At 36.2% G+C, this 26,953-nt stretch overlaps 1 protein-coding gene across 2 annotated transcripts in view; it reads left to right on the top strand.

Moving 5' to 3' along the window:
* The window catches only part of mapkbp1 (mitogen-activated protein kinase binding protein 1), a 58,587-nt gene that overhangs the window by 23,915 nt on the left and 7,719 nt on the right, over window positions 1–26,953 (top strand). For both annotated transcript variants that reach the window (XM_079443831.1, XM_079443830.1), the window contains exons 3-22: window positions 1,633–1,695; window positions 2,412–2,469; window positions 4,658–4,828; window positions 5,889–6,026; window positions 6,258–6,440; window positions 11,077–11,237; window positions 12,136–12,325; window positions 16,875–17,012; window positions 18,140–18,324; window positions 18,593–18,684; window positions 21,990–22,115; window positions 22,200–22,270; window positions 23,258–23,379; window positions 25,206–25,281; window positions 25,371–25,482; window positions 25,578–25,641; window positions 25,742–25,864; window positions 25,952–26,097; window positions 26,274–26,320; window positions 26,415–26,642. In XM_079443831.1, coding sequence (XP_079299957.1) covers window positions 1,633–1,695; window positions 2,412–2,469; window positions 4,658–4,828; window positions 5,889–6,026; window positions 6,258–6,440; window positions 11,077–11,237; window positions 12,136–12,325; window positions 16,875–17,012; window positions 18,140–18,324; window positions 18,593–18,684; window positions 21,990–22,115; window positions 22,200–22,270; window positions 23,258–23,379; window positions 25,206–25,281; window positions 25,371–25,482; window positions 25,578–25,641; window positions 25,742–25,864; window positions 25,952–26,097; window positions 26,274–26,320; window positions 26,415–26,642 — 2,494 coding nt within the window. The remainder of the gene's footprint in view (window positions 1–1,632; window positions 1,696–2,411; window positions 2,470–4,657; window positions 4,829–5,888; window positions 6,027–6,257; window positions 6,441–11,076; window positions 11,238–12,135; window positions 12,326–16,874; window positions 17,013–18,139; window positions 18,325–18,592; window positions 18,685–21,989; window positions 22,116–22,199; window positions 22,271–23,257; window positions 23,380–25,205; window positions 25,282–25,370; window positions 25,483–25,577; window positions 25,642–25,741; window positions 25,865–25,951; window positions 26,098–26,273; window positions 26,321–26,414; window positions 26,643–26,953) is intronic.

The following is a 26,953-nucleotide window of genomic DNA, read 5'->3' as shown; positions in this document are numbered from 1 at the left end:
TTTCTTCCTTTAAGGGTAACAGAGACTACATGCTTCTGTGACCCTTCAATGAAGCAGAATTTTTTTCTGAACTCTTCCCCAGATGTGTGGCTTGACTCAAGCCTGTTTCTGAGCTCTACAGGCAGTTCTTTTGACCTCAGGGCTTTGTTTTTTGCCCTGATATGCATTATTAGCTATTAGACCTTTTATTAAGACGTGTGCCTTTCCAAATCATACCCATTCAATTGAATTTGCCACAGGTTAACTTCACTCAAAGTGTAGTAACATCTACAAGCAATACGAATGCTCCTGAGCTGAATTTCAATTGTCCCAGACGCAGATGAAAACTTATGCAATGGAATAATTTGTTTTTTATTTTTAATAAATTTGCAAAATGTTAAAAACCTGTTTTTTGCTTTACCATTATGGTGTATGGAGTGTAGATTGATTTCCTAGGGGGGGAAAAAAAATATCATTTAAAGCAGTTTAACATAAGGCAGCAACATAAAACGTGAAAAAAATGAAGGGGTGTGAATACTTTCGCAAGGCACTGTATTTAGTTAGTGTAATTGCAATCAATGTATCAGATGGTTTTGCTGTACTAACCTAAAGGGGCTTAACTCATCTCCTTTGGGTGGCTGTGGAAATGCATGGCAGGGTGTTTTTGTTTTTTCTGAAAACTGGTTTAAGCCCTGTCTCTGTATCAGCATTTTACTTTTAGTAGGGACTTCAGCATTTTATTTATTTTTTTTAATTGGGAAAATTTTTGTTTTAGCAGTTTTTACTAGTCATCGTTTTTCTGAGTGAACTACAGACCAACTGTGTGAACCAAATATGAAGGATTCTGCAGTGGTCATTGACGTATTTCCTCTGTGTTCTGTTTGTCTGACTGCCTTCCTTTTCTGTCTGCAGTAGCAGGTCATTTCCCCCACCTGACATTGTTTCAGGCAGTCTTTATAGGACCAGCTCTACAGTACGTCCATATAAAAGGCTGTAAAGGGCTTGTGTTTGTTTTTCATTCTTTGAAAAGGATTGAGATTGTTCCTGTATTTGAAAGATGAAAGACACAGAAGACCAGACTTGCCTCTGTCACGCACTGCACCCGTACAACCAAAACCCTAAAAACACACCTACAAAAGAAAACTGTGGCAGTACCCTAGTACAGTGACTTTTCAGATGGCAATACCATTGTACCACTTTGACATATTATGGTAATGAATGTTCACCAGAAACAAAAACCATGATATTTTTTACAGTACATAGTACTCCAAGGTACTTTAAAGAATACCATGGTACTATCATGGTTTGGTAACTGCTCTGACTAATGCATGTTAACAGACACAGGATATGATACATTGTTAATCAGGAAAGTCAGGTATAATCGTGTTTAAATGAGTCTGATTTGTGCATTTCTCTCTCTTTTTTTTTTTTTGTCTAAATTTGGAAGTAGAAAACGCCACTCCACGATTTAGATAGCAAAGTTGTGGGCTTGTGGCTTAGTGGTCAAAGATCTGGGCTGCTAACTCAAAGGTTGTCATTGAGTAAGACTTTGGAGGGACTGTCTCCATAGTTAAATGATAATTTTGTTGTTTTGGATTGGAAAGTGTCTGTTAAATAGCGTTTTAATGACCCCTTTCTTTTGTCGTTTTATAGATGCGTGGTGGTGCTACTGAACCCTAAGAAAAACAAACAGCATCATATCCTCAATAGCTCCAGGTAAGACTTTCATACTTTTGTAACCAAGCTCAACATGGATAAATGTCACCTCCTATGGCTCATTAGCTGCACAAGTGTACTACACTCTTAAAATAAAGGTGCTTTATTGGCATCTGTGGTTCTAGGAAGAACCTCTAACATCCATGAAACCTTTCCATTCCACAAAAGGTTCTTTAAAGTGGAAGAAAGGTTCTTTAAATTAAAATGTAAAACGTTCTGCACACTAAAAATGGTTCCTTTTAAGAACTGTTTGAAAGGTTCTTTATGGAGCCATAAATGGTTCTTTATCGCTGGGGGGAAAAAAAACTAAAACTTTTGGAAGCTTTATTTTTAAGAGTGTTGTGCAAAAAGGTTCTTCAGATTTTAAAATGCTCTTCTCACAAGAAAATAAATGGTTCTTTTAAGAACTATTCACTTAAAGGTTCTTTGGAGAACCCACAAGGGTTCTTCTATGGCACTGCTGAGAAAATCCATTGAAAAACACTTTTATACTTAAAATAATGACTGTTTTACCAAACTGGCTTCCCAACACACAACCCCGTTTGCAACTGGTTGTCCCAAACTCATGCCACTGCTTGAGTAAATATTGTAGTGTTGGGATGCTCGAACATATAATCATTGTAAGCATTGGGTGACCAGACGGAGAGGAAGCCCCTCAACTAGCAGGATGCATACACTTCAGCATTGTCTAAATACTTCCGTCCACTCTCTCACAGGAAAACCATCACTACGGTCTCCTTCTCTCCTGATGGCAAATACGTGGTCACGGGCGAGGTGAGTATATCTGTGCTTTGTGGTTACATCACACGATCTAGTAGGAAGTCAGTAGCTCTGGAGCAGTATCTCATACTTAGAGAACTTCATTTTCATTCAGCCCGCCTACATCAGCTTTATCTATCTTGCACCTTCAGGGCTGAATTCTGAAATCCCTCTGGACAGTGACTAACTATCAGTGAAATTTGTCTCTTGTCACAGTGGAGTCAAGTACAGACAAATGTGATGACTATTGGTTTCCTTTCGCAGTTCTGCAGCACTAACATTTGGGTTAGAAGAGATTTAACTGCTTTGACTGCAATATAGAAATCAGGCAGAAGCATGCAAGTTATGTCGGGCTTGAAATAAAACACAGTATTGCAACCTTCAAAATAAAAACAAAAAAATAACAGTATTAAATATTTAAAAGTATTAACAATTACTTACTTGGTTTAAAGACAAAATGAAATGTAATTGGCAACACATTTAACTTCTGTAATCTGACATATTATCTGAAATTTTAGCAGGGAATAATGCAGAATGGAAGCTGATTTTGTCTATCAGGATTTGACTGGATCATTTGGTCAACTTGATTTAATAATACCAGGTTTTATTATTATTTGTCCCTTCATGTACAGACTTAATGCCATCTGAGCAAAAAAAAAGGTGGTAGAAATTTAGCAAATTTCTAGCTAGAGTGTTAAAAGGTTCCCTATTATCCTGAAATATAATTTATCTAATCAATTCATGAAAATGTCTGTAGTCATTATACACGTTTGTGGTTCTGCTCGGCTTTGAAGCACTTTCTTTTTGAGTGCAGTCTCTAGAAATATTTATTTTGTTGTTAATTATAATAAAATTATTGTATTATTTGAATGACGAACGTGGATGCTTGTGTTATCCACTATGATTTTTTTTTCTTAAAGGGACAGTTCACCCAAAAATGAACATTCGGTCATAATTTACTCACTTTCATGTTGTTCCAAACAGTTTTGGTGACCATTGATTATTGTATAGATAAAAAGCACTGAGATATTGTTCAAAATGTCTTTTTATGCTTCACAGAAGAAAGAAAGTCACTCAATGACATGAAGGTGGTTAAATTAAATTTGTATTTATTTGATCATTTATTTTTATTTGATTTTTTTTATCCCTTTAAGGATAATGTGCATTGAGTGACCATACTTCTGGTCAGCTGGCATGACAGTAATGAATGGAAACAGTAGTGTTTTTACAGTATAGTGCACTAGTGACCAGAGCTGTTTGGACTTTGTTTGCAAGACTGAACATGAGCACAGATCCTGTCTGCCTCTCTAATCCACTAAATCATGTGGACGGGTGATTTGTGTGTGTGTGTGGCTGTACATTTTGTATGTGTGTGTGCGTTTGGACAAAAAAGTAATTCTTTCCGTTTGAGAGGAGTTTCTTACTCCAGTATGTGAAAGTGATGTGAGTTTGTGGTTACCGGCTGCCATGGCAACAGACGGCACCGTGCCAACCTGCACACAGACTGTGTCTGCTGTCATAAAAAGGTGAACATGAGAGTGCCAAGAAAGGGCAAGGAAGAAAGCAAATGTGCCCGAAGGAAGAGACAGAAACAGTCTGAAATCGGCATATGTCTGCTCACTGTGGATTGACCTCTGACCCCCACATTCTCACTGTGAAGCCCCTGCAGTGCTGAATGCTGATCAGATGTTGGCGGCACAGTCCTGAATTTAAGCAGGAATCTTCATTAATTCCTTTTTGTTTGCATGCATGTTCTGTCTTGATTGGAGTTGCGTAACGTGGGATTGAACTGACCTGTCTCGACATCTATGTTAACGTGTTGCACAATCAAGCACTGCACAAAATGGAAAGGTGCTCTTGAATACATGCTTGCAATACATCAAAATATAAATATATGTTTATATGCGTTTTTCTGGCCAGGGAAAGTCTGGGACATTTCTATATTATATAACATAAAGACACTTTACTGTACTTCATTCATTCATTCATTCATTCTTTCAAAAGAAGTCTATTATGCTCACCAAGGCTGCATTTATTTGATCAAAAAGTACAGCATCAAAAAAACTTAATATATATATGTTGGTTGTATGTTTCTAAATATATTATTTGTGGTTCTTAATCTGGTAGATATTGCTCTTGTGTTGAGATTGTCTGCAGTAAAGCCTGTTGACAGCCCTAATAATCTTTTTTTTGCTCTCTCTAGAGCGGTCATATGCCGGCGGTGCGTGTCTGGGATGTGGCAGAGAGGACACAGGTGGCGGAGTTACATGAACATAAATACGGCGTGGCGTGTGTGGCTTTCTCCCCCAATAGTAAATACATCGTCAGTGTGGGATACCAGCACGACATGATCGTCAACGTCTGGGCCTGGAAGGTGACTAGCAATATTCGTCCAGTTATGAAAGATGGCTTTCATTTAGTTTGTTTTATTTATGCTGTTTGGATAACTAGATTTGCTTTTCCTGAAGGTAATAGCAGTGTTTGCAATCCATCAAAGGAATGGTGTTAACACAAGGCAACACTATATTTGTAGTGTAAACAATATATATGTTATACAGTATATGCTGAAGAATGAAAAGAAGAGGAATTTAAAGGAATAGTTAAGACAGAAATGAAAACTGTTCTCACCCTCAGGCCTTCCAAGATGTAGATGAGCTTGTTTCTTCATCTGAACAGTTTTGGAGAAATGTAGCATTACATCACTTGCTCACCAATGGATCCTCTGCAGTGAATGGGTGCCGTCAGAGTGAGAGTCCAAACAGCTGATAAAAACATCACAATTAACCATCAATTAACTCCTAGTATTGCAAAAAGCTGTGTATTTGTAATTGTATTTGTAAACAAATCCATCAAATTGTTGTTTTTGGCTAAAATGCAAGTCCTCTAAAGTAATCTTGTCTGAATCAGGACAGAAATATGCACAGAGAAAAACACTGTTTTCAAGCAAAAACAGTCCAAAACAGTTCTAAACAAATATGCTGGTGGATTTTGATGTGAGAGGACAACAGGGGACGGACTTTTTCACTGGTTACTGCTTTCACGCTTCCTGCGTTTTGGCCAGAAGTGACAGTTTAAAGGTAAAACACCTTAATGATGGATTTGTTTCTTACAAACAAGCAGCTTTTTGCTTCCCAGTTTGTTAATTTGATATACTGGAGTGGTGTGGATTACTTGTGGATTAATGTGATGTTTTATCAGCTGTTTGGACTCTCATTCTGACGGCACCCATTCATATGATTAAACATTTATCTACATCTTAGATGGCTTGAGGGAGAATACATTTTCAGCAAACTATTCCTTTAATGTAGTTCCATCTTGCTTATTCTGCGTTTACCATGGTTTTCCCTTATGATTGTTGAACTTTAATTAATTTAACCAATAACCTAAAAAAACAGGTTGTCATTGATTGAATATTTGCCTTTTTGTCCTTTCAGAAAAATGTTGTGGTTGCCGCAAACAAGGTGTCCAGTAAAGTGATGGCTGTGTCTTTCTCAAATGACAGCTCGTACTTTGTTACAGCCGGGAACAGACACGTGAAATTCTGGTATCTTGACCACACCAAGTCGTCCAAGGTACACATTGCTAACGTGGCAGATGACAGCTAGCCTTATCTCTACCAAATACAGCTCTTTTTTATCTTTCTGGCTGGCTTTCCATCTCTAACTCTCACTTAACGTCACCACAGATGTCAAACCTGAACCACAGCTAAAAATGTCATGTCACATGAACTCCCAGTCCATTCACACAGTGCTAAATATTATCTAGGTCTTAGATGAAAGCCTCATAAATGTCATCTCTCACAGGTGAACGCTACAGTACCATTATTGGGCCGCTCTGGTCTTCTTGGAGAGCTGCGGAATAACTTCTTTAGCGATGTCGCCTGTGGAAAGGGCCGGAAGGCGAACAGCACCTTCTGCATCACTTCCTCTGGGCTGCTCTGTGAATTCAACGACAAAAGAATGCTGGACAAGTGGGTGGAGCTCAGGGTGAGTGACGAGGATGCTGATTGGTTGATTTTGTAGTCTGTCACAAATATGCAAGAATGAGTGGGTGCAATAGAGCTCAATAGTTTGGTTCAAACTGTAAAAATTTATTTTTAGATGATTTTAGCTCCTATTTTATTCAAAATACATTAAAACACATTAAAGATCCACATTTCAAAATAGTTACTGTTTTCATGAATACAGGTTTTTGTAGTGAACACTAGATAATATTAGCTACACTGAACAAAAATTATAATTTGAACATTTTCAACATTTTCATTTTCACAAATGATTACAAAGAAACGGTAAGTAACACTGAATTAAACATGACATTTTTATTTTCTTGTAAAACGTATTGAAGTATTTTTTTGTTTTATTTACAACTTTGAAACAGAATTTTAACGTTTTAGCTTTGTAACTATTTACCTATATGTGACCAAGGACCACAAAACCAGTCTTAAGTGTCAATTTTCAGAAATTGAGATTTATACATAATCTGAAAGCTGAATAAATAATCTTTCCATTGATGTATGGTTTGTTATGATAGGACAATATTTGGCCGAGATACAACTATTTGAAAATCTGGGATCTGAGGGTGCAAAAAAATCAAAATATTGAGAAAATCACCTTTAAAGTTGTTCAAATGAAGTCCTTAGCAATGCATATTACTAATCAAAAATGAAGTTTTGATATATTTAAGGTAAGAAATTTACAAAATATCTTCATGGAACATGATCTTTGCTTAATATCCTAATGATTTTTGGCATAAAAGAAAAATAGATAATTTTTGACCCATACAATCTATTTTTGGCTATTGCTACAAATATACCCCAGCGACTTAAGACTGGTTTTGTTGTCCAGGGTCACATGTTTGGATAATATAGGATGTTGTATGTATCCATTAGGGCATTAAAAAACTGAATTTATATGAAAATACAATTTTTACAGGCTGGTTTAGTTCAGAACTAATGAGAGGTCACTGTTGAGCTCTATTCCTTTAAATAACATGTTTGTGAAAAGAATGTGCGTGAAATTAAAGCTATTTTATACTTGGAATTGAACTTTTAAAAGTTCAGTTGTCACATTTTAACCTCCTGATTTGTAGTTGAACTTTGTTTAGGCTTTCTTGTCTGTGTTTTGTGCTTTTTCCATGTTAAGCTATTTTTTCCATTTCTGTTATCAAAGCCCCTGTGAACGGAGGGTGTTTCTAAGCTCTCGACTGTGTTAAGCGAGAGTGGAGTGTGTTAATAACTAATGCTGCTGCTGCTGCTGCTGTCTGATATAAGTCTGTTCTGCTTCTCCTCTCACACTGTCCAGAAAAATGACAGTTTCGCAGTAAGTTTCACATCAGGGCTACGGATTCAGCTGTCACGTCTCATTGTAAAACTCATTAAACGACACGTCACAGTGCTGCTGTCAGTCATGCTCACCTGTACATTGGATGTTTGACCTCATTACCTTCACTTGCCAGTTATCACTCTAATCTCAGACAAAGCATTTGACATTAAGTATGATGAGGCCCACACAGAATCACCACCCACAAAACCCACACATTTTTTAAATACCCATCATTTGCTGTATTCACAGCATTCATTGCCCCGTGTGTGTTTTAAAAAAATATATTAATAATTATTATTTTCCATTATAGTTGTTGTTGTTGTTGTTATATTCATTTTAACATTTTGTTTTGTATTTTCACATTGCATTTTAATTGTTTTAATTATTAGTATTAATTATTTAATTGCATAAACTGCCACTTCTGTGTGTTTAAAAAAAAAAATTATATTCATTTAAATAATTATGTATTTAATTGTTTTAATTGATTAATTATTAGTAATAATTATTTAATTGTATTTTAAAAGGTATTTAATAACATTTTAATTGTTTTCAATTTTTCACAAATAATTATTAGTATTAAGTATTCAGTTGTTTTGAAATATTATTGTACTGAATAATATTTAAATAATTTTTTTTACAGTAAATTGAATGTTTTATCATAAATAACCCAAGATATTAATATACCAACATGATATTTCATCATTTAATCCAGTACATTATTTATATTTACTGCATCTAATACTCTGCCTTGAGACAGAAAAAACATCAGATAAAGTAGTAATATCTATTTAAAGAAAGGTCTGTTGTATCTCACAAGAGAGAAGAAGAAATTTGTATTTCGGGAGACCTTTAGAAACCCATGAGAACTAGGCAGCCGTGTTGTGAACTTGAACGCATGATTTAGAGCCGATATGAGATCTCGATTTGACTCCTCACAAACTGTCAAAGTGGGTCATGGTTAGAGCAGGTGGGTGCTGCACAATTCTGCTTTTGTGGGACCCTTGAGCCCACTGCACTGAGAAAACAAGAAAGAGTCAGAGTGCCAGGAGGAAAAGGATACAGAGAGGATGGTAAAGGATACAAAAGCCTCTCTGTCTAACAGTCTATCAACTAAAAGAGCCCCAGGATCATTGTACAACTTTATAATCTACAAATGAACTTTGGTCTCTTGAGTAAAGCTTATTTAGCAAATAGTCCTCCATGTCCTTATCTCAGTAAATTATATTGGATATTTCAGTGAAGGATATTTTTTCTTATTAGGAACATCTAACAGCCCATGGAAAGACACACAAATGAGCTCTTCTCACTTTTAACCTGCTCAGGCACTAATACATTTTCTTTTTTCACACTTTGTATCTTTATTGCCACCTGTTTCATATTATTTTTATGTTTGATATCTCATCAGCTTTTATTTGCAGTTTGTGCATTGTGCATTTCCCATGCAATTAACAGTGGAATTTAATAAGACATCTCGATTTAATGCACAGAGCTCTCATTTTGTCTCATTTTACAATTCACCCAACAAAATGACTTGGCCCACATGGTAAATATGCTTTTGGGTAGTTGCTTAAAGCTCTGCAGATGTTAATTGTGAATTTAAACAGAATTTAAATATATATATAGTGCTGTTTGAAAGTTTGTGAACCCTTTAGAATTTTCTATATTTCTGCATAAATATGACCCAAAGCATAATCAGATTTTCACACAAGTCCTGAAAGTAGACAAAGAGAACCCAATCAAACAAATGAGAGACAAATATTTTCTTTGTCATTTATTTATTCAGGAAAATTATCTCAATATTGCATATCTGTGAGTGGCAAAAGTATGTGAATCTCCAGGATTAGCAGTTAATTTAAAGGTGAAATTAGAGTCCATCTGTGCAGAGGTGTTTTCTGTCAGTGCAATGACTATCAAATGTCAGTATGTGACCTGTTTTATTAAAAAAAACTCTATCAAAGTCTGATCATGTTTGTTGAAGTGAATCATGTCACGAATAAAGGAGATTACTGAAGAGCTCAGAAAAAAGATTTGATGTTGCTCATCAGACTAGAAATGTTTACAAAAACATCTCTAAAGAGTTTGGACTCCACAAATCCACAGATTGTGTACAAATGAAGGAAATTCAAGACCACTGTTACCTTCCTGAGAAGAGATTGACCAACAAAGATCACTCCAAAGCAGAACGTGTAATAGTCTGCAAGGTTGCAAAAGTTCCCAGGGTAACTTCTAAACAACTAAAGGCCTTTCTCACATAATTTTAATGTTCATGAGTCCACCATCAGGAGAACACTGAGCAACCATGGTGTGCATGGCAGAGTTGCAAGAAGAAAGCCACTGTTCTCACATTCCATCTTAAGAATCTTATCCCATCTGTGAAACATGGTGGTGGTAGTATCATGGTTCGGGCCTGTTTTGCTGCATCTGGGCCAGGGCGGCTTGCCATCATTGATGGAACAATGAATTCTGAATTATACAGCAAATTTGAAAGGAAAACGTCAGGACATCTGTTTAAGAACAGAGTCTCAAGAGAACGTGGGTCATGCAGCAAGACAACAACCCCAAGCACACAAGTCATTCTACCAAAGAATGGTTAAAGAACAACAAAGTTAATGTTTTGGATTGGCTGAGTCAAAGTCCAGACCTTAATCCAATTAAAATGTTGTGGAAGGACCTAAGCAAGCAGTTCATAGGAGGAAACCCACCGACATCACAGAGTTGAAGTGGTTCTGCACTAAGGAATGGGCTAAAACTCCTATATGTTATTGTGCAGGACTGATCAACCGTTACAAGAAACTTTACCTTCAGTTACTGCAGCAAAAGGGGGTCACAGCAGATACTGAAAGCAAAGATTCACATACTTTTGCAACGCACAGATATGTAACACTGGATAATTTTTCTCAATAAATAAATGACAAAGAAAATAATTTTCTCTCCCTTGCTTGATTGCGTTCTCTGTCTACTCTCAGGACTTGAAAATCTGATGATGTTTTGGGTCATATTTTTGCACAAATATAGAAAATTCTAAAGGGTTCACAAACTTTCAAGCAGCACTGTATGTATATGTGTATATATAATAAATGCTTTAAATTATAAATATAAATACATTTATTTTACCCCCACAGTCAATGCAAAAAAGTTAAATAAATATATCTTGTTAATTTTAATATTGATATAATTTAATTATGATCATAACATTAATAATATAATTTGTGTGGGCTCAGTAATAAATTGGATGTCACTCCAAAACTTTAGTCCTAGGATCAGTCATTCAACTCAATTCCTGCATTTTTCTCTCTCTCAGACCAGTATGGCCACGTCTCTGTCCGTCATCGAGGATCTGATCTTCTGTGGTTGTGCTGATGGGACTGTGAGAGCGTTCAGCCCCACTGACCTGCACTTTATCTGTACGCTGCCTCACCCTCACAGCCTGGGCACAGACATCGCCACTGTTACTGAGGCCAGGTAAGATCAGCCACATTAGTGAGTCTTGGTGCAAAAAACTTAGTTCACTTACTTAGTTCAGTTTTATCAATATTATTGCTCTGTACTTAAAGTAGCATGTATTACCTTCACTGAACTATGGTACCACCACAATACTTATTGTGATTGCTCAGATTCAGAGTGAAATATAACAGTGTAAAATCCCTTTGTCAAAAGTCAGAACAGCAGGATCACTTGGAAATCTCCAGAGATTTTCCTACTGGATGAGCTGCTTTCTGGTGTCTAGCATTATACATATGCAAATACCCAGAAACCATCCTGAAATCTCCGTCTGCTTTAAGATTCAGAGTGGATTTATGTAGTCTCGATGAAACGGCTTAGCCATTGACATCTGTTTAGCATTCCAAGCTGTCAAACACATGAGACCTCTTAGTCCACCGCTCATAAATATGTAAAGACACTGCTGCAAGGCTGAGACAGAGCTGTTGACCTCTATTATATATTATACTGTTCAGGAAGACTGTTTTTAAGACACTGAGATGTGTCTATCTTTTTGAGCCTACTGTACATGTTTAGACAACAAAAAGTAACAATTCTGTTCATTTTTGTTATTTTCTTTTATTTGTCTGTAAATGCAGGGATGGTCTCAATCCTTTCCAATTCATAAAATGTAAATGGAAGCCATTTCATAGAAAGACAAATCATGAACAAATGTACCATTAAAAAAAACTGCCCCATGCATGCCAGTGGACACACTGCTCCCAGTCACTCTGTCTGTCTCTTTATAATTGGCAGTAAATAGCAGTGGTCTACGTGTGGGTTGTGCTTGGAAACATTTTCTCGTGACACTTCCAGAAGACCTTTAGTCACCTCTCTGTACAGCTGTCTTTACTGTCCCTCTATTATGATCTCTTCACAGCCATCTCTTCGCCTACAAGGAAAACGTCCGTTATCCTGACACAGTGGCTGTATCCTATGACCCCACTAACCGCTGGCTGTCCTGTGTCTACAACGATCACAGTCTGTACGTATGGGATGTACGTGATCTTCGGAAAGTGGGCAAGGTTTACTCAGCTCTCTACCATTCGGCCTGCGTATGGAGTGTGGAGGTGAGAAAAAGGGCATACATTTTAAACTTTAACTGAAATAAAGTAAAATAAAAAAATACTTATTCTATTTCAGCTATTTGTCAATGCGACATGCCAGATAAGACAAACATTTCATGCAAGCATTAAGGCGGTGATGGAAAGACAGTGCTGATCAGGTGGATGCATAAAATAAAATAGCATAAAATAACAAAAAATACAATAACATAACAAAATAAAATAAAACATGAAATAAAAAAAATTAAATGTTAAATATAAAATAAAACAAAATGAAATGATTTTTTTGAAACTGGTTGAGTGACACTCTGGGGCAGTGACTATTAATCTGAATTGAAACTGGTCTGTGGAAACAGGGAGTTTCCTTTTTAGAGTTATCCAAAATCACAGGCAGAACAGGTAGAATATGAGTTTTTGGAGGGCTCTTATTATGTAATGCAACATCAGATCGTCTTGAAACTGGTTGAGTGACACCCTGGGGTAGTGGACAGTTAATCTGAATTAAAAGTGGTATGTGGAAACTGAGTTTTTTTGTGGAGACAGGGGTTTTTATTTTTATAACTATGTGTATTTACAGATAAAAAATGGTTAAATGCAAGCTGTAAAAGGCTTTTATTTTGTTATTTCTCATCAGACTGTTTTTTTCATATTAATTGGTCTATTTATTTATATCAGACCGTTTTAAACTCATTATTTTTATTTATTCATTCATTTATTCATTCATTGACAGAGAAACTGGCTGAACGAATGCCAGAGATCGCTTTTCCTTTGATCGGAGTTATAACAGAATAACGTGGCGGCTAGAATGACCGTGTTTTTCGAAGTGGAGGCTGGCCTGACCGCAGTTCAAAACTGGACTTTAACTCGCAAGAAAAAAAGTCATAATTGCAAGTTTATATCTCACAATTCTGTGGGGAAAAAGTCAGAATTGTGAGATTTGTCACAATAACCTTTTTTTATTTTTTATTCAGTGGCGGAAATGGGCTTCCATAGAACTGTGATATTTCAAACATACTGAAATACTTTAGACGCGGAGCGGTGTTTCTGATATCAGTGAGTGCGGAGTGATTATTAAATGCTCGGAGGGAAATTGTTGACACTCCATTCCGCTCACATACTCTGATACTCACAAATGTGGCTTTTTGTTAATGAGTAACAGCTCACTACCAGTTACAGAATACATTGTAACAGTCAGTCACAGGCAATGCTGGTTGCATTTTTCATCAGTTAATATCTTAAATTAATTATCCTTTGACTGGTGAAATTTTTTTTTGGCCCGATGCCAAACTTACTTGCCGACCCGTGCATTATAGCATATGCATAGTTACCAACAAAATGAATTTAATGCATTTCAAGTACAAGAAAGGTTTTTAGGATTATGAGAAAATTCAGTCAAATGTATTCAGACTTCTGAGACGTGTGTGTGTGTGTGTGTGGTAGCATGTTTTTGTCTGTTTTTGTCCTTTCATTGTGTTGTGTGTTGACATTTTTCCTGCTGAAATAATATGAGGCAGTTCTTTTGTATTTGAGCCTCATGTTTTTGTATTAATTGTTGTATTAATAAAAACCCACCCGCTGTAGGTTTCAGTCTTGCTTGTAACTGTTATACCTTGTTTTATATCTGTTATCCAGTCAGGAATGTGATGAGTTTGCTGTTTTTGTACCAGGCGAATGGTGTTTTACTGTGTTTTCGTTCATTGTAATAGACATCCTGTGGGATTTGTCTACATGCAGTATGTACTGTATTTCCAGGTTATGTCGTGGGTTGTGTGCTCATATCAGATCACATGATTCATGACTGTGACTTCCCTTTTGGTTTGTTGTGTCTTTCTTTAGTTGTCTGGCATTTTGTGACCTCATCAAAGTTCCTGAAATATGTCCATAATTACAGGTCAGGGTTATTATACTGAACTAAAACTAAAACCATTAAAACAACTTTAACAGAAATACAAAAAAGAAGTAAAACTAAATCAGCTAATAGGAATAAATAAAAATTATTTATAAGATGTTTAAAAAAAATAAAATAAAATAAAAAAAATATTCAAACAAACTAAAATTGAACTGAAAACAAAATGTAAAAATGAAAGGTAATTCAAAATTTTAACAAAAACTATGACTATATAATTGATACTAAAGAACCCACTGGTACAGGCCTAAATATATAATCAATGATAAAACTGAATTATTGTGAATATAGTGTCAGCTAAAGAGTTTTGTTGCACAATATTCATCAGACAGCTTCAGTTGTGACTATATTGAAAATAGGCCAGATAATACCTTATTACTTTAAATAGTTGTTAAGTAATAAAAAATAATAAAGGCAGATTTTCATTAAAATGCTATCCTATTCAAAGCCAGAATGCACTATACAGTGCCTTCCATAAGTATTGGAACGGTAAAGACTAAATTGCTCTGTTGGCTGTGGAGTCAAGATATTTGCAAATATGATTAAAAGATGAATATGAGACAAAACTACAGAATGTCACATTTTATTATTAGCCGTTTCAACAAATACATGTTTTACCAAATAAAAAGAACAGCACTTTTAGTGTTCATCCCACTCATTGATGTGAGCATAAGTATTGGGACAGTTGAACATAAGGCAGATATAAAAGATTAAAAGCTATTATTTAGTTGCAGATCCCTTGAGCACAATCACAGCAGTGAGTCTGTGACCCATAGACATCACCAGACTCTTGGTCTCATCCTTTGAAATACTTTTTTTTGTTTCTGCCTTTACTCTCCTCTTCAGCTGGTGAAATTCATGTTCAATCAGATTTAAATCTGGAGATTGACTTGGGCAATCTAAGACTTTCCATTTCTTTGCCCTTATAAATTCCTTGACTGAACTGGCAGGGTGTTTTGGGTCATTGTCCTGATGCAATATGAAGCACTTCCCAATGCATCTGGTGGCATTTTCTTGAATATTGGTAGGCAAGATGGTTTTGTACCCTTCCAAATTCATTCTGCTACTGACATCATACATTAAGTCATCAGTAAAGTTGAGAGGGCCTGTTCCAGAGACAGCCATGCATGCCCATGCCATGACACCACCTCCACCATGCTTTACAGATTGTTGTGAAGTTGTGAAGTGACATACTGCCAAGTATGGTGACCCATACTCGGAATTCGTGCTCTGCAGTTAACCCAGCCAACGTGCACACACACAGCAGTGAACACACACACACCGTGAACACACACCCGGAGCAGTGGGCAGCCATTTATGCTGCAGCGCCCGGGGAGCAGTTGGGGGTTCGGTGCCTTGCTCAAGGGCACCTCAGTCGTGGTATTGAGGGTGGAGAGAGCGCTGGACATTCACTCCCCCCATCTACAATCCCTGCCGGCCCGAGACTCGAACCCACAACCTTTGGATTACGAGTCCGACTCTCTAACCATTAGGCCACGACTTCCCCTTACAGATGAGGCTGTATGCTTGGGATCGTTGCAGATCCTTTTTTTCTCCACATTTTTGCTTTCCCATCACTTAGATAAAGGTTCATCTTTGTCTCATCGGTCCATAAACACAGTTCCAAAACTCTTCTGGCTCACCTTTGTGCTTTTTTGCAAACTCTAATCTTGTCTTTCTATTTCTGGTGCTGGTCAGAGGTTTGCATCTTGCTGTGTAGCATCTGTAATTCTGTGTCAAAGTCTCCTGAGGACAGTAGATTGTCAGAGCATCACCCCAGCTTTCTGGAAGTTGTTGGTGATTTTATAGACACATCTTTTAGGATTCATTTTCACAGCTTTTATGATTTGTCTGTCATCAACTACTGTTGTTTTCTCAGCCGATCAGGTCATTGTTGGTTGCTGGTGTCACTGGTGGTTTCCAAACTCTTGATTTCTCCATGCCCTTTGTTTTTGCTAGAGCTCTAATTGACTTCCTCTTTTCTTTAAGCATCCAAATTGCTTGCTTTTCTCTCAAAGTCAGCTCCCTCGTCTTCATCCTGGTTTGTGTGTGTCATCATCGAATGCAAGATTCAGAATACAGAAGTAATGGATATAACTGATACGACACATTCCCTGCTTTTAATATCTGAAGAATTAATGCAACAGGACACAGCTGATCACTTAGAAAGACCCGTGAGGCAACTGTTCCAATACTTCTGCTCTCATCAGATAGAGGGATGAAACTCTAAAAGTGCTGAACTTCTTAGCTGGTAAAACATCTGTGTGTTGAATCACCCAATAATAAAATGTGATATTCTGTAGTTTTGTCTCATATTAATCTTTTAATCTTTTAATCATATTTGTAAATGTCTTGACTCCACAGCCAACAGAGCAATTTTGTCTTTACTGTTCCAATACTTTTGGAGGGCACTGTATACTGTATGTCCCTGTGTATCACTTAGATGGATATTGTTTGTATGTATAAAGAGGATGTGTGATTAACAGCCAGTAAGACATCTCCTTTGTTTTTTGGTTGTTAATGGCCTAATAGAGTTTAAATGCCACATTAAAGTAAATACACCTGTATTTGTTTTTATGTATGAGTTTGTGTGATGTAATGCTGTGTGTTTTGTCAGGTTGAGTCACTTTTCATTCCTTTGTCCTGCAGGTGTACCCAGAGCCGAGGGATGGAGAGCAGCCACGTTTGTCTCCTGGATCGTTCCTCAGCTGTTCTTCTGACAATACTATCCGCTTCTGGAACACAGACGCTCAGAACACCACCCTCAGCCGAAACGTCATCAGCAATGTGAGTTCTGGCAACTCAAGACTTCAAACAAATCCAGTCTTTTCTTTGAGACGTTTTTTTTTTATTGCAAATAAATACACTATGCAATAAATTGATCAAAAGTGAGAGTAAAGATTTCTACATAACGTTACAAAACATTTCTGTTTTAAGTTAATGCTGTTCTTTTGTAAAAAAAATAAAAAAAAGGAAAAATGCATCACGGTTTTAACAAAAATATTAAGCAGCACAATGGTTTTCAACACTGATAATAATAAGAAATGTTTCTTGAGCAAATCAGCATAGTGGATTGATGTCTGAAGCCTTATGTGACACTGAAGACTGGAGTAATGATGCTGACAATTCATCTCTGCATCACAGGAACATATTACATTTGAAATATACTGAAATGTAAAACTGCTCATTTAAATTATAATAATATTTCACAATATTACTGTTGTACTATATTTTTGATCAAATCAATGCAGCCTTGGTGAGCATTTCGTCTCACCAAGAAAACTTCTCTCAAAGAAGTTAAGTTTCTCTTTCTCAAAGAGAAACTTCTCTCAAAATTAAACTTTTTAACTGTAGTGTATTTTCTGTGAAAAACAAGTATCATACTTAGGGTGTTAATGTGAACTGATACAGTCAGCGCTTCTTTCATAAACTGCATATTTTCATTAAAAAAAGTCAGCTACTGTACTATCAGCAAGTCTGACCTTTAAAGGCAATTAGATATTTAACTCACACTACAAACATTTCACTTATCATATCAAATGGCATTCATTTTAAAGAAAAAATCTAACTTTTAAATGCAAAAACCAGAGAAGTGAGCGGTTTCAAAGACCAAAGACAGAGAAGTTTGTGAGATAGTAAATTATAAAACTGTAGAAATACTGTTCAAAATTAAAATGGCATATTTGGACACTATATCATTGTCAAACTTCAGTATGAGGTGGGTTAAAAATAATTGCAAAAATTGCACAGAAATGTTTACTTAGTTATGATTTGGTAGATTTGCAGATGATGCTTGCTTTGATATTTTGTCAAACATGACAATATTCATGCATTTTAAGTGATTTAAGTTTATGTATCTGTATAAGTGTAATGAACAAGTCACAAATTATCATATATATTTTTTGTTACCAAAGGACCTCCAGAAGGTCATTTATATGGACAGCAACACCTCCACCCTGCTGGACATGGACTGCACCATCTCCAGTAACTCTGAGAAGACCGACCCACAGACCTCAGAGAACCGGACAGGCATTAGGACCATGTGCGTGAGCCCAGACGGACTGCACCTGGCATCAGGGGACCGCACTGGAACACTGAGGTCTGTTTTTCACATGTCTGCTTAACACTTCTACACTAATTGATTTGAGTTAATTGATCCTCTGAGGGTTTTAATGGAAAGGACAATGTTTTGTGTACTGGGTATCACATGCATGTGGGAAAAATACTGTATGTTACACTTTCTATGAAGACTGTATGTATTACAAAAGCATTCTCAATGCATTATACTATGTCATTCTTCAGAAAATGCAAACATTTTTAGTTAAACTTCACACTCAGACCCTCAACTGAACTTCTGCTGTTCCCAGAATCCATGATTTGGAGAGCATGGAGGAAATTCTAGACGTTCAGGCCCACGACTCTGAGATCCTGTGTCTAGAGTACTCAAAACCCGAGACTGGTGAGTGCTGAGTGCTTTTTATTTATTGAACTTTTTATAGATCTGTAGCTAATTAATCCTGCACCGAGGTGCTGCTTAATGCCCCAGTAAAAAGGAAGTGCTGATTCAGCTCAGATGCTCAGCAGATGCTCTGTAACCTTGGAGTCGCCACTTCACACACATGCCACCAGCAGCGTTTACAGCTAGTTTTTCCAGTGTAAACTTCACAGGTTCAATTTAAATTTGAAGTCATGTTTTCAATATTAAGCTAATAATCTTAAAATGTTTCAATGTTCAGTGTCCCAGCTTAATGTACAGAGACAACAGTCAGTCATTTGTTGAATTGATCTTTCTTTAAAAAGTGTAAATAATATGACTCGTGTGCTGCTTTCAAAACCAGCCCAACACAGAAACATTGGCTTAGTTTTGGGCGGGATGACCTGTTTTTCAACCAATGGCAGACAGGGTAATGTTCAGGAAACCTGTTTGAAAAAAATCATAAAATTTTGTGATGCTAGTAGCACAGAAATCAGCTTTAAGCACTATCGATAACATCTGTGACATGCGGTCAATTACCAAAGAAAATGATTCTTGTGCTTCAGGTTTTAAAAACAACAAAAATCATGCATCAGTATGCACTGTGTGTAAACATTTAAAATATGCAACTATCAGTGGCACCATTTTTTGTTGTAATCGACAGCATGCCACAGATGCTGCGGATAGAGCTTTATTGAAAGGAAATATAAGATGCTGACGTGACATGGTTAGAGGAAACTGACATACCAGTAATAGTTGAGTAAACAATAGTTGATCCAAAATGGCAAGATAATATTCCTTGGAAGCTGTCAGTCGTTACAAAAAAAATGTAGCAGTACTAAGGTACAGTCATATGGTATAAATAGAATACCATGGTATTATCATTGTGATAATGTCCCAAAACAATTATGTAGTTATGTTATTTTAGTATTAGTTTTATACTATTATAGTATTTATTTATTAATTTTGTGAATTAGCTTTCATTTTTAAATTTACACTTTTTATTTTAATTTTAGTTTAAGTTTTAGTGATTTTATTATAGGCTTTTATCATATTATTTGTTTTAAAAATATTTCTGTGTTTTTATTTCAGTTTTAGCTGTAGTAATTTTAGTATTTTAACTTAGCCTCATTTTATTTCAGGTAGTTGCCAAGGCAACATTTCTTATTTTTGTTAAATTTTTTTAAAATTTAAGTTTTTATTTATTTAATGTTTTTATTACATTTATTTGTTTAATTTTATTATTTTACCTTTTTAATTTTCATAATTTTATTTTTTATTTACTTCAATAAAGAAAACGTTTTCATTTTTAAATTTTAATAATTAAATTTATTACGTTTAATTTTATTTTTAGATTTATTTCAATAAAGAGAACTTAAATTTTTTTTTTTTTTTTTTTTTTATAGTTTTTGTTTTAGTTAACAACAGCAATAATACTTTGGTCCCTTTTTCAGTGTAAATCCATGTGAGTTTTTCTTCCCTATTACAGTGAAAATGCCTCCAACCACCACACTAACTAGAATAGTGTAATTCTCTCCAGTTTTCTGAAGCTCTTGAGGCTCTGTGCAGGGCTGGGGGTTTAGAACAGGCGTATTGAGAGTCATTATCTTCCCTGTTAAGTGCTGTTCAGTGTGAAGTTGTGCTTAGCATGTGTTGCTTTAGCTGGTGGTTTATATCAGGCTCAAGGCCAGACATTGAGTACAGCTCGATGAGAAACAGAACATCTGCTAGAACACACATAGAGGTACACAATCTTGCCTTCTTGCTTGCTTTCTTCTCCTGCTCTTTCATGACACTGTGATAGGGTTCTCTCAGTTTAATAGACCATTGATCCCATCCGATATAGCAGGTCAAAAATGGCTTTTCAACCATAATCTACAAAAAGGGTAAATTCAAAAGGCACTAGCATAAACTGCCCAGTCTGCATTCCAGATACAGTATCTGTCCATGAGACTGTCTTCTGTAGATTTCCTCTTTTGGTTTCAGCATGCACTTCAGAAAACAACTGCTTCATTCTAAATGGCCTGTGAGGATCTGTAATTCTCACAAGCTGCATTTTGATTAGTTTTTGCAGCGAAGAACATCACATTATCATTTGTGTGTCTGCTCTGCAGCTGTAAGAATATTTAGAGCTTTCAGATGGGAATCTTTTGACAGAGATGAGCACTCATTTCAACATGATCTGGCTCATTTCTTCTGCTTAGTGTTGCAAAAACATATCATGTTCTGTTCTCGCACTTTAAGATGCATTTGCATATTTTTCTTGACTGTGTGAAGTCACACATGAACACACCGTGTTAGTGAATCAGCTTGTGGTGTGAAAAGCGTGAGAACAAAACCAGAAACGGTTCACTGGATATTGAACTTTTAAACACCATTTCAGAAATGCAGTTTGGCTGGTGTATCCTTACAGAAAAGTACTTAGGGGCTACTGGTAATGGTATCAGATGATTATACAATGACATATGTGACCCTGGACCACAAAACCAGTCATGAGTAGCACGGGTAGGCTATATTTGTAGCAAAAGCCAACAATGTATGGGTCAAAATGATTGATTTTTCTTTTATGCCAAAAAATCATTAGGATATTAAGTAAAGATCATGTTCCATGAAGATATTTTGTAAATGTCCTACCATAAATATATCAAAACTTAATTTTTGATTTGTAATATGCATTGCTAAGGACTTCATTTGGACAACTTTTAAAGGCGATTTTTTTCAATATTGTGTTTTTTTTTGCACCTTCAGATTCCAGATTTTCAAATAGGCGTATCTTAGCCAAATATTGTCCTACATCAATGGACAGTTTATTTATTCAGCTTTCAGATGATGTATAAATCTCAATTAAAAAAATTTTAACCTTATGACTGGTTTTGTGGTCCAGGGTCACATATGGTATTAAATGAACATTGTATTCATGTACACTGCCATTCAAAAATTCATGTGTGTGAGAATGGAGTCAGTGTTTTTTTTATGTCTTTAAAAAAAAGTCTCACCAAAGTTCACCAAGGCTCTAATTATTTGATTAAAATACAGTAAAAACAGTAATATTCTGAAATGTTATTACAATTTAAAATGTCTGTTTTCTATTTTCATATATTTTAAAATGTATTCCTTTGCTGCAAAACTGAATTTTCAGCATCATTACATATCTTCAATGTCACATGATCCTTCAGAAATCATTCATGATGATTTGCTGCTCAAGAAATATTTTTTATTATTATCAATGTTAAAAATGGTTGTGCTACTAAATATTTGAGTGTTAACGTATTAAATATATGTGTGTTTAGGGCTGAAACTGTTGGCCACCGCCAGCAGAGACAGACTGATCCATGTTCTGGATGCGGATCGGGAATACTGCCTCCTGCAAACACTGGATGAACACTCTTCCTCTATCACTGCTGTCCGATTCGCTGGTGAGATCTTGACAGCCTTGCCAAGTTTTATTTAACAACAAATGCTGGAAATGTTCATGTGTGACGTCTTTGTTTTTGTTTCAGCCAACGATGGGAAAGTCAGGATGATCAGTTGCGGTGCCGATAAGAGCATCTACTTCCGCACGGCACAGAAGGTGAGATCACTTTGTCACATTTAGGTGTTTATTATTTACTATAATCTGACGTTTTCATTGGACATCTTTAAAATTGAAAGAGTGGCATTTCTATCATTGAGTCCTGACTCAGAGCTGTGAGATTCCTCAGGCCTCGAGAAACTGTTACCAGAGCTTCAAAGAACACCTGATTAAAATAGATACACAAGCACTTAACACCATCTGCAAATGAGATACCAACGGCCAGTGATTAAGTGCGAGACACAGAGAAGCACTTCTGACGTCCTAAATGAATCCTGAGATATCAGATTTGAAGAGTCTCAGTATGTTTCTGAATGAACATTAAGAATTAGAAGCTACTGAGATGAATTCACAAAACAATTAATAGAATTAAATATTATCCAGTAAGAACCGACATTAACATCAAAATGGCTGAGAAGAATAGTTAACTTATCAATGGAAGTGGTGGTATTCAAATTGTAGACAATTCCTCATGCTGAAGACATTTTTTCCATGTCTCATGTTTTAGTAATTAGAGTTTTCTTTGTTTTCCTCTGAACTCCAATATTTTACTAGATATATTAGATATACTCCAATATCTGCTTCTCAAAACCCTTAATCCAAACATAAAACCAGATTAAGGTGGACAATTGATTTAATAGTGGAATAAACTAATGGAGTGGACAAGTGATCAGACGTGATGTCTTGAGGAGCTTGTGCAACTGTAATATAGGCCACTGAAAATCACCTGCAGAACTTAAATCAGTTTAATTCTGACCTCAATATGTGACCCAGGATCAGGGATCATTAACAGGCCGCTTGTAGATCCACAATATTATGCTTAAAGATCATTTTCATTCTCGTTTTGGAGAAAACATCCAGGAAGAATAATGAACTCGTTAACATTATTATGAATTATGATTTTTTTTTTTTAAGAAAAAAAAATTAAAGTAGTGTTTATATTGGTTATTCTTTGCACTGAACTAATTATTAAACATGCCAAAACAGACAGAGGAGGGAACCGCGTTCACACGCACTCATCACGTAGTAAGGAAGACTACTCTGTATGACATGGACATCGACTCCACAAGGAAATACGCTGTTATTGGATGTCAGGATCGCAGCATCAGGTTTGTTTTTTTTGCATTGTTGTTATTAATAGTAGTAGTAGTAGTTGTTGTTTATTATTATTATCCTATCCTTTGTGCAACTCCTAGTTGAGCCTGTCTTCCAGGAAATCTATTATTATGCTAATGTGTTTGTATTATTGTGAGCACGTGTTTTTCCATCTATAATTACATCAATGTGTTTTAATTTCTGTAATTTAATAATTTCACGGTATCTTGACTCAATTATGAGGTTATGACTGTATAGACGGTTGTTATATATACAGTATCTGGACCTCATCTGACAGGTGTTACGGTCATCTGTAGCTGTGCTCACAGCGTTAGCAGATTATCACTCAGGTGTTTGTACAGTAGGACAGCATTAGAGGCTTGACTGGTTAATCCAGTCACATTTAGCATGTTGTAGACCATGTGCACACACACACACACACACACTCTGAGTCAGCCTGTCTGTACTGTCCGAGACACCTGACCGACTAAAGTCATTAGACAATCTGATTGTCTCATCATGTGATTGTTTTACTTGGTGAATGTAGAAGTCTTATTTTAATTCTAAAGTGAAAACTAATTTAACTAATTAAATTTAGCCTTTTTTATGACATTATTTTCATGGTAATTAAACATTTTCCCCAACAAATTTTCCTTTTTAGTTTTTTTTGTGTGTAATTTTGTTTTACTATATTATAGTATTTTATAATCATCAAAAACTGATATCTGTACAACACATTTTACTATAGTGTATACATTTTGTATTATATTAAATAATATACATTTTTTTAAATAATATTTTAAATAATATACTTTTTTTACATTGTAATTATGGTAATTTTAAGGAAAGTAATATTTTCTTTTATTATTATTATTTTCTTTAATGACCTGGACATGTGTTTGGCAGTTTTGTGAGATTCACCCTCCTGCTGATTTGACAATTTTCAAGTTTTGCTCTTTATATTCTTCAATATTGGCACTCTTTTCCTCATTGTGTTTTGTAAGACTCACTGTGCTGTCCCACACGAAAGGGCAACATTAGGAAGGAACCAGCACAGCGCATGACTTGCAACTGTTTTCCTTTTGTTCATTCAAACTATGACAGCAAATTTATTCTGCACTGTGGGCAAGAAAAATGCCAGGAATGTCGTGTATAATTCAGCCGGCCATTTACTGCTTTTGTGTCATTCTCACTGGAAGCAGCGTCTTTTCGATGCTGTTTGGTGCAGCGACAATGAATGATCTTAAAAGAAGAAGGCCTGACCTAAACAAATATATCAATAGAGTCTATAGTCAGTGCTGTAGGCCTCTGTACCGGAGCTCATTCTGGGTTTTCAATGCCTCTAATGGGCACAGACTCTTTTTGTTCCTCGTGTAAGTCATGTGAAGCCTGAGGGGTTCATTGGTTCTGCTCCTCCCAAAGCTGGCAGTGCTCTTGTTTGATCCGCTGTAAGGAATGGCAGTTGAAGGCATGAAGGCGTAGAGCCTCCAAGTGGCTCAAAAAAGAAGGGTGTAAAATACAGTACATAGTTGGTAAGATTTTTAAATGTCTTGTGAAAGAAGTTTATGCACACCAAGGCTGCATTTATTTAATAAAAATACAGTAAAATATTATAACATTTAAAGTAACTCTCTTTTTATTTTCATATTTAAAAATTTAATTTATTCCTGTGATGGGAAAGCTGAATTTTCACTGTCATAACTCTGGGCTTCAGTGTCACATGATCCCTCAAATCATTCTAAAATGCTGATTTGCTACTAAAGAAACATTTCTTATTATTATCAATGTTGCAATTGCTTCAATATAAAAAAAAAGGTTTCTGCTACTTTTTTATTTGCAGGATCTTTAACATCTGCAATGGCAAACAGAAGAAAGTCTACAAGGGCTCCCAAGGGGAGGACGGGACCCTTATCAAGGTAGGCAGACCTTGAAAGAAAAGATTAGGTATTAAATGAATTCAGATACTGCTTTTGATCTCAGTCATATGCTTGAATGTGTTTATCAGGTTCAGACGGATCCCTCTGGTCTCTATGTGGCCACAAGCTGCTCAGACAAAAACATCAGCATCTTTGACTTATACACTGGAGAATGTGTGGCCACCATGTTTGGCCATTCTGGTAAGATAAACTCTGTGTGAGATTATGCAACTATAATGCTGTATTTTAAAGAAACCCTTTTAAAGCATTCTAAGCTCTGTGTTGTCCTTTTTTAGAGATTGTAACAGGAATGAAGTTTACTAATGACTGTAAACATCTGATATCTGTGTCGGGAGACAGGTAGATATTCTGAAGTCATCAATTTCTCAAATGAAGAATCCATTTTTTTAATCGGTTTACCATTTTACAATGTTAAATTTGCCTGGTGTTGTGTGTTCAGCTGTATCTTTGTGTGGAGGCTTTGTCCTGAATTGACCATCAATATGAGACAACGGATTTCAGACCTGAAACAGAACAGCAAACCTGTTCAGAAGACCCCTCCAAATAAACAACACACACTTAGGTATAAAGCCAGTCAGTCTAATGTGTTGCTTTCGCAATTACACAAGTCAAAATGGTGATTTTATAATGTTTTCTGGTTTTGTATCAGCACAAGGAAAGAAATCCACAGTGCCCCGGTCATTGGCACCATGTCGTCCGACAGCGACAAAGATGTGGAGGAAGAGGAGGGCATTGAAGAGGAAGATGAGATGTTTCCTCACCTGTCATCGGGCAGCAGTGGTGGCGAGGACACGGGTAATGTATCCAACACTCTTCAGTAGTCTTACTAAACTGGTTTGGTTAGTTATATATACTGTATCCGGCTCTTTTGGGCTGGGTCACGTTGTGTGATTTTATTGGGCGAGACTTCTTCCAAATGTTTATTTGAAGCTTTGTGAGCTTCTAATATTAGTGTTTGTTTCTGTTGCAAGGATCATCTGAAGAAAAACGCAACACACTCAATTCCCACATGAAGAAGGTAAGAAAGTCTGTGACAAGTTTGTGTAATTTTAGCTTTGATTCTCTCATTTTGTTAATGCTCTTTAACATACATTCTCTCTCTTACCAAGCAGTCCAACAGTTGTGAACATGAGGGTTCAGGTCCACGACCAAGACGGCGCTGGTCCAGGCGATTGGGTAGTATGGATCTGAAGGTGAAGTCCATGCTGGACCTGAGGCAGCTGGAGTCGTTCGCCATGCCTCTCTTCCCCAGAAAAACCCAAGACATTCATAAAGATCTTCCACCGCCTAGGAACCAAGAACTCGGCAGCACCATCAGTCTGCAGACTATTGCCGCATGGGTAAGCTTTATATGAAAATAAAACACATATGTACACTTCTAATGTGATATAATGTCAAATATCGTCTCATGGAGCTAAACTTTTCACTATACCAGCATAAATCTGCTCCACTTTGCAGCTTAAACCGATGAACCAGTTAATTTTCTGGATGAAATTCAAAATGTATGATGCAACAATAATAAACCAGCTTGCAACAAAAAGGAAACTCAGTAGAATAATACTGCAGTGTCTTCAACAGGTCTTAGATATAATACAGAAAAAATAGAATCAAATGAGAATGAATAAAGCTCTTGAAATTATTGCCTTGTATT

The sequence above is a fragment of the Barbus barbus genome, assembly GCF_936440315.1.
Source record: "Barbus barbus genome assembly, chromosome: 20".
NCBI classification, from domain to species: Eukaryota; Metazoa; Chordata; class Actinopteri; order Cypriniformes; family Cyprinidae; genus Barbus; species Barbus barbus.
The sequence above is the reverse complement of the archived record's forward strand: the minus strand, read 5'-3'. Positions and strand labels throughout refer to the sequence as shown.